This window comes from Glycine max, chromosome 9 (genome assembly GCF_000004515.6).
Source record: "Glycine max cultivar Williams 82 chromosome 9, Glycine_max_v4.0, whole genome shotgun sequence".
NCBI classification, from domain to species: domain Eukaryota; kingdom Viridiplantae; phylum Streptophyta; class Magnoliopsida; order Fabales; family Fabaceae; genus Glycine; species Glycine max.
This window is the reverse complement of record NC_038245.2, coordinates 30,314,114-30,322,790: the sequence shown is the minus strand read 5'-3', so window position 1 is coordinate 30,322,790 and position 8,677 is coordinate 30,314,114. Positions and strand designations below refer to the sequence as shown.

General features: G+C 38.6%; 1 protein-coding gene across 1 annotated transcript; it reads left to right on the top strand.

Annotated features, from left to right (window-relative positions):
- Positions 1-330: 330 nt before the first annotated feature.
- LOC106794201 (protein MAIN-LIKE 1-like) lies at positions 331-1,382 on the top strand. Its single transcript, XM_014761659.1, has 3 exons — positions 331-447; positions 720-800; positions 894-1,382. Exons 1-3 carry the CDS (start codon positions 331-333, stop codon positions 1,380-1,382), a joined length of 687 nt encoding a protein of 228 aa, XP_014617145.1.
- Positions 1,383-8,677: the final 7,295 nt, after the last annotated feature.

The window sequence follows — 8,677 nt, the reverse complement described above, 5'->3', positions numbered from 1 at the left end:
TTGTTGAAACAAATATTTAAAATATATTAAAATTTTTAGTTAGTTTAAAACAATTGTTGAAACCAAAATTTAAATTATATTAAAATTGTTAGTTAGTTAAAAACAATTGTTGAAACCAAAATTTAAAATATATTAAAATTGTTTGTTTTCAAAAGTTATTTTAACGAAAATGTAAAAGATTTTAAAATTGTTAGTTAGTTTTAAAAACGATTGAAACAAAAATTCAAAATATTTTAACATTGTTAGTTTTAAAAAATGATTGAAACAAAAATTGAAAATAGTTTAATATTGAAAAAAATTCACAATAATTTTAAAAACATTTTGCTGATAATGATTAGAACTAGAGGTCTTGGTCGTGCTTTAGGCCGAGCAATAGGAAAAGCCCTGGGGAGGAGAGACGCGAGTGACTATGATGCCCCTAGCGGCGAAGGCCTACTACATCTGCCCGTAGTTAGCGACAACAGGAGCGTGTTGTTGAGGATCCTCCTACGACTGCAAAGGAATTGAACGAAGAGCAGCCAAAAGCACTTGTTGAAGAAGTTGTTACTAATGGTGAGGGATTTTCAGGCGGACCCCATGACACATTAGTTCTCAGAGATTTATAAAATCACATTGCTCTGAGAGTCTGGAATAGAGAAGTATGTAATTTTTTAAAAACATAAAACATGTAGTTTACAACTTTATAATTTTTTTTACATGATCGATATTATTGTTTGCAGGAACGTCCTGAGCTGAAGCTATCTTCCCATGGAAGGAAGATGGCTAAGTTCGGGAGGCCTGCTACAGAGATTGAAGGCCTTGTGGCTACCAATGGACTAAGTCCTTTGATTGCATGTTCCCTAGATATGGGCGATCGGGGACTAATGTTTGCTTTTGTGGAATGTTGACATAAGGAAACTAGTAGTTTCCATTTGCCCGTTGGAGAGGTGACTATCACCTTGGATGACGTCGCGTCATTACTACATGTGCCTATTGTAGGAGTGTTCCACAACTTCGAGCAACTTCATGTCAACGACGTTGTTGACATGTTGGTAGAATTACTCAAGGTCAGTGTTGCAGAGGCGAGAGCTGAGACGATTCAGTGTCATGGCTCTTATGTTCGACTATCATGGCTACGAGACGTGTATCATATGAAGATCGAGGCATGTCACAGGATTGTAGCAGTGCAAGCGTATTTGTTGCATCTTTTTGGATGCACACTCTTTGCTAAAAAGAGTGTCACACACATGCAAGTGGTATTCTTGGATGCACTACGTGACTTGACGCAGAGTGGGACTTACGCTTGGGCCGCTGCTGCAGTACTTGTGCACATGTATGATAATTTAAATGAGGCATCGAAGAGCACGACGAGGCAGCTTGCAGGATATATCACTCTATTATAGGTTAGTTCAGATGTTACGATTTTTTTTTCATTGGCATTGATTATTATATGTTGTTGCGTATTTTAATGAATATGTTTGCAAAATATATTTAGTGTTAGATCTACGAGCATTTCAAGTCCGTTGGTTCAGCCCTAGCTACTGAGGATTATGATGAGAGGAGACCGTGTGCGTGCAGATGGACCTTTGGCAAGGCACTGCCCGTGTCCACGTATCGCAGGCGTCTAGACAGACTGACCCTTGACGTAGTGTGCTGAATTTCGTATGGTGACCACCGTTCATTTATAGAATTTGAGGTCATCTCATTATTTTTTAGCCATCTCAAATGGGGTCCCTTGACGGTCACTCACCGACCGGAGAAGGTTGTACGACAGTTTGGATACATCCAAACTATTCTGCCACATCCTACTATGTCTTCGGTCTCTGTTGAAGAAATGGATGATAGATGGATGTAGTTCAGTGACTACATTGCACCTGTAGGGCAAATCTATGCAGTGTCTAACCAGTGTTCGTCATATTACATGGATTGGTTCTACATGATTTCACACTCATTCATGAGTCTGGCACAACCAAGGGATCCTCCTAGAGTTCCGTCGGTTTAGCAATATGACACATTTGTTGAACCAGATGTGCATCAGCAACCGGTGGCGACAGCGGCACCTAATGAGACAGACGTTGATGTGTATCATCTTTGACATGCAGTGGTAATATATTTTTTTGGTATTTGTGTTTGTTGTTTTCTTTTGTATTTTATTACTAACAATTGTTATGTTTTTTTTTTCACTTACTAGAATGGTTTTGTAGCAATTGTTGATAAGTTGGAGAAGCTACTGAACCTGAGGATCCTGACCGAAGGAACAGAAGCCTATACTGTTGCTGAAGAATGTCTGGGCATCACAAGAAATTACATTAGCCAATCAACTGTAGGTCATAGATCAAGGCGTAGGCGGCGTACGGACGGTCTTTGAAGTTGTTTTTTTTTTGCCTTATATATTTTATTTTTAATTTTTTGGATAATTTATTTATTTGGTACATTTATGTATTGACATTAACATTTGGTTAATTTATAATTTTCGTGCCTTACTTACGGACACGTTTTTAATTATGCGATATAAATTTTTGTCATTCGTTTATCGTTAATTAGCTGTTAATGTTGATTTGAGGAATAAATTATTTCATCCATAAGAAATATTGAAGCATCATAAATTGTTCTCAAAGTTGACAATACATTGTGAATTACATGCGTATGTTTAAAAAAATGAATACTACACGTACGTACTAACATAGAAATGTCTACTCAGTTATTTTAGTTCTGATAGTAACAATGCATGCCTGATGCAAAATTAAAGCATGACACAACATTGTTGTACTTGACAACACAGACAAATTTGCACGCGTCTATTTAAAAAAAATAATACAGCAGTCTCAATGAACATCTATATATACCACACCAACACTCTCAAAAATCACACATTCTTGCCCAATCCAACTTTAGAAACTAAATTTTACAAGAAACTATGGCATTTTTTGGGAGAAACAAGCAGTCAGACCATTGTCAACTCCGGATTAGCTTTTATTTTTTCGAATGGATTGATTATTCACAATGAATCTGGTGTTTATTTCCAAAGTTCCACTCTGATACCTATTAGAGTACCTAACGATTATGGTTTTGAAACGCTAAAAAGCATAATACACAATACCCTCTAACCAGCGGTCAATATTTGGATGAAATTTACTACCGCAGCCATTCGCAGATGCAGGTAACCAATTTGACTTTCAATATATGCAATTGAAAAATGATGATAAGGTTAACACAATATTAATATGTAATAATCAATACTCGTGTGTTGGCCTGATTGAGTTATTATGTACCATTGGTAGAACATCGGATGGTCTATTGAACTTACTTCAAGCCACTATGACCCCTACTCATGATGCCTTGCTATATTACAATGGGAGGTGGAACATGTCACGCCAACACGACTTTGTGGGTTACTCGTTCACAAGAAAAAATCCAAAAAGATTTGACATTCCTTCCGAATGTACCATCGATGGATTGAAGGATATGATCAAGCAAGTTGCACCTCAAGGGATTCCCCCTTATGGTATTCATGAATCACAAACGATAAGGTGATTGTTTTTTCGACAACTAGGTCATTTTGAGTATTTAGACAAAGTTATCAAATTTGAAATTATTGAGTTGAAAACTGATGATGACATGTTAAAGGTTTTATTACAGTTTAACTACTAGAAAACAATTTGGTCCAATAGAAATTTTAGCTGTATTTAGTAAACTGGTAATCAAAATAGAAGACGACATGTCTCAGTTGCAACATGATTCAATGCAAAATTAGTATTAGTTAATTGTAGTTTTTGATGCATTTTTTGTTTGTTTCAACTATGTTGAAGTTAATGTAATGTTTAAATTCGTGTCTATTAGCTAATGAAACCGTATCTTTATTATTTTCAAAGTACTTAATTATTTCCTAACTTTTAAAAATAATGACTGAAAATAAATTATTATTTACAAAAATGTCAACAAAATTACAAATGTCAAAAAAAATAATTATTTACACGAATGTCAGTGGATATAACGTATTTTATGTTCATTGTTCACCTAAATCAACAAATTTGGTTTGCAACCTAGATAAATTTGTGTAATGTTGCATTCTGCCTATGTACGGGGTGGGGCACTGCTTTGCCTGATAATGACAATGTGTATTCCACAACAACACCAATGGTGGTAAAGGACAATGATCTCGTAAAAAAATATGTTACATAACGGCAAACAGATTCAATGTAAGATAACCAACTACATTGTTAGCACTTATACTTTCATCATAATTATGCAATTACCTCTACAAAATGATTTCCATACACATGACCAATGCATATTACGCGATGCACAGAAGAATCTGGTGGTGACTGACTTCTAAGAGGAAAAAATGTCATGTGTCGCAACCTACCCTTCGACGGGAGGGCGACGCGAGGGCTCACGGGTGCATCTTCCATGGGAGGAAGATGTGCGGAGTCGCCACCAACGTTTATTCGAGGAAAAAGTCAGAAAAACCGGAAAGGTGTGGTCTACGAACTTTAAGTGTGAAAGATTCGGGAGTTGTATTTACGCATGGGGAAGGTATTAGCACCCCACGCGTCCGTCACAAAGGACGGCAGCCTTTAATTGAGTGTGCAAAGATGTCTTCAAATTGTTTTATTTTCCCTTTTTTACGTTTTTATGTCTTTTTATGCCTTTTTGTATTTTTTATCTTTTAGTGGTCGACAAGGGTGTTTCCCTTGCTCCTACGTATTCCTCAATTGTGATAAGGAAATCAGACCTACGTAGTTCTTTCAAAAGGGGCGAATGAAGTGATTCTTTTTACTTGGAAGGGGGTCATTTAAGGCGTTGGACCTAAAAATGATCCATTTTACTTGGTGAGAAATCTAAGGCGTTGGACCTCTAACCATCTCACGAGGTCGACAAAGGCAAGGCTTTTGCTTCTACATATCCTTTATCGAAGAGGAAATCAGACCTACGTAGTTCTCGCAAATTGTAAAGTTACATGTTGATTTTATGCTTTTGAACGGTCCATGTTAACCGATAAAAGCAAAGAGGATCGTTTAAGGTGTTAGACCTTAAAACGGTTTTTAGTGATTTTTTGCGGACAAAGCTTGATTTGTGAGTTGATTTTAGCCTTAGTTTCACTTTGGTTATTTAGTCAATTGATCCAAGGAAACTTCCAAAGAAAAACGTCCGATTGATTTTTTTGACTATTTTATTCAAAGATATTTTGATTATTTTATTATTATTTTTCAAGATATTTTGATCATTTTATTATTATTTCGCTTTTTTTGGTTTAACCGAGATTACAGCGTGAATGATTGGTTAGATTTTGTTTTAACAGTGATTAAACGAGATTACAACGCAAATGATTGGTTGAAATTCATTTTATCATTTATTAGGTGAGAAAACGACTTAAATAAATGGTTAAAGCACGTTAAAAACGGAAGAAAAGAAAACTGAAAGTAAGCGAAATTAAAGTGAAAGTACACAAAACAAGTAGGGACCACTAAGGGTGCATAGAATGAATTGAAAGATTCGATTTCGGAAACTTATCGATTGAAGACCGAATAACGGTGAAGAATGATGAATAACAATGAAGAATTTTCACAAAATCGCTTACGGAAGCGTTACGGAAGCACTTCGACTCGATTTTTCTTTACGAAAATGTGTTTTTTGCCCAAAATAGTCGAAATGCATAGCTAAGGGGTGATGAGTATTTTTTGAAACAGCCCCCCTCCCCTATTTATTGGGAAAAAGAGAGGTGCTTGCCGCCTAGAGACTTAATGAAGAAGATTTCTAAGCGCACCCGAATTACTAAGTTCACCCCCTTTTCATATTTTACGCAAAAGTTACGGAAGCCTTACAGAAGTGTTTCGGATTTGATTTTCATCTTTATTTCTCTTCCCTTTCATCAATGTTAAGTGAAATATGCTTACCCAAGGTTTTCAGAAATTTTACGGAAGCCACGGAAGCCCCGAAAACCATTTTTCAAAAAACGTGGAGGAGCTTGCCGCCCAGTTGCTTCCTCCTTAAGCAACCCAACTTCCAAAATGTTCCGAAAGGGCCTAGACTCAAATTGCTATTTACATCCCTATCTTGATAAGTTCACCCCCCATTTTTGTGTTTTTGGCTGTTTTCTTTCCGAAATCTCATGAAACTTTACGGATTCCGTAACGACATCCATTTTCTTTCTGGAATGTTGTGAAACTTTACGGATTACACAACAATGCTCTTTTTGACTTCTGGAATGTTGCGAAACTTTACGGATTGCGAAACAATGTTTCTTTTTTACTTCCGGAATGTTGCGGAACTTTATGGATTACCTAACAATGGGGGTTAAGTACCTCGAGGCGGTCAAGTGAAGGTTGCATGCCACCAAACAATTGTCCCCGGACGAAATTAGGGTATGACAGTTGCCCTTCTTTACTTACCTTTTATCGGAGACAGGAGGAAAGTAAAGATAAGACACTGATTTCGTCCATCTCAGCCTTTTCCATAATTAATATATGATGATTCCCGAAGGCCATTCTTTGCCCATCATGGGGATTTAATTGATCTTAATTACAATAGTTCCAACCAAAACGATTTGAAATAATTGACCCCCGTCTCTCCTTCTTTTTCTCTGAACAACACAGAACAAAAAAATAACATAATATACACGTATACACATTTTTTGGTGAAGGAACCGATCGGGAAAATAACAAAAACTTTATTTTCCCCTCACCGAGGGCTCCATACTTGATAACGGAGGATGCATGAACAACGCTAGGCAATCAATTCATGGGACTCCGGACTCAATGATGGAGGATGCACGAACAACGCTAGGCAAACAATTCGTGGGGCTCCGGACTTGATGGTGGAGGATGCATGAACAGCGCTAGGCAATCAATTCATGGGGCTCCGGACTCAATGGTGGAGGATGCATGAACAACGCTAGGCAATCAATTCATGGGGCTCCGGACTTGATGGTGGAGGATGCATGAACAACGCTAGGCAATCAATTCATGGGGCTCCGGACTTGATGATGGAGGATGCATGAACAGCTCTAGGCAATCAATTTATGGGGCTCTGGACTTGATGATGGAGGATGCACGAACAGCGCTAGGCAATCAATTCATGGGGCTCCGGACTTGATGATGGAGGATGCACGAATAGCGCTAGGCAATCAATTCGTGGGGCTCTGGACTTGATGGTGGAGGATTCATGAACAGCGCTAGGTAGTCAATTCATGGGGCTCCGAACTCAGTGATGGAGGATGCATGAACAACGCTAGGCAATCAATTCATGGGGCTCCAGACTTGATGGTGGAGGATGCATGAACAGCGCTAGGCAATTAATTCATGAGGCTCCGGACTTGATGATGGAGGATGCACGAACAGCGCTAGGCAATCAATTCGTGGTGCTCCGGACTTGATTGTCTCTGGATAGTGAAAAAAAAGATGCGGGACCAAATGGTTCCCCCGCATGTCATCGGGCCCGCCGCCTCTGGATGACAAAGGTGCAGATGACCATAATTTGTCTCTACGTGTCAACGGGCTCGCTTGCCTCTGGTTGACAAAAGGTGCGGGACCCCTAACTTCACGGGTTAGTACTGATAGAGGTTGTCTGCGTGGAAGATGACGTAAATCTCCGCGTGTCAACGGGCTTGTTGGCCGCGATTGACAAAGGGTGCAGAAGACGACGTTAGTCTCTGCATGCTATCATGCATTGAGTCTTAGAGATAGCAAAAGAATGTTTATACGGATAACCACTTGGGTATTTCCACCTGCCCCCTAACTTCACGAGTTAGTGCTTGACAGAGGTTGTCTGTGCAGAAGATGACGTAAATCTCCGCGTGTCAACGGGCTTGTTGGCTGCAATTGACAAAGGGTGTAGAAGACGACGTTAGTCTTTGCATGCTATCATGCGTTGAGTCTTAGAGATAGCAAAAAAATGTTTATACGGATAACCACTTGGGTATTTCCGCCTGCCCCCTAACTTCATGGGTTAGTGCTAGATAGAGGTTGTCTGCGCTGAAGATGACGTAAATCTCTTTGTGTCAACGGGTTTGTTGGCCGCGATTGACAAAGGGTGCAGAAGACGACGTTAGTCTCTGCATGCTATCAAGCGTTGAGTCTTAAAGATAGCAAAAGAAAGTTTGCGGGTTACCATCAGGTGTCTCCGCATGCCACCGGACTCTTGGATCACGGTAACAAAGGTGGGGTGGTCGACAAAAGCAGGGTTTTTGCTCCTACGTATCCTCAATTTGTGATGAGGAACTCAGACCTACGCAGTTCTTGATAAATGTGAGACTAAAATAGTCTCGGTGTTTTTTCACTAAAATGCGAACATGGTTTAGTAAAGAAACAAAACCTTCAACTAATCAGAGCAACATATGATTTTTTTTTTATGAAAAACAATGTGTCTATTAGGGAAGGAGAGTATGCTGATGAAATTTTCTCATAACCATAAATGAGATTTTGGATGTTAGCATTTTGTTTCTAAATGACCATTTAGAGGAAACACTGGGTCCAACAAAAATAGAAGAAAATCACTCAAAGTGTATCAATCTCACACAGGTAAGTGTTTCATCCTAATTCCGAACCATAGATATGTCATGACTTGATTTTGCAAATCATTTCCTATCAAATCAAAGATTACATGCGTGATCATGGATCAATAGGACTTTTTCTTGGGAAAAGTTTGTTTTTTTTGTAGGAAATTTGGCTTTGAGTGTTCTTTTCCTTTTCCTTTTCTT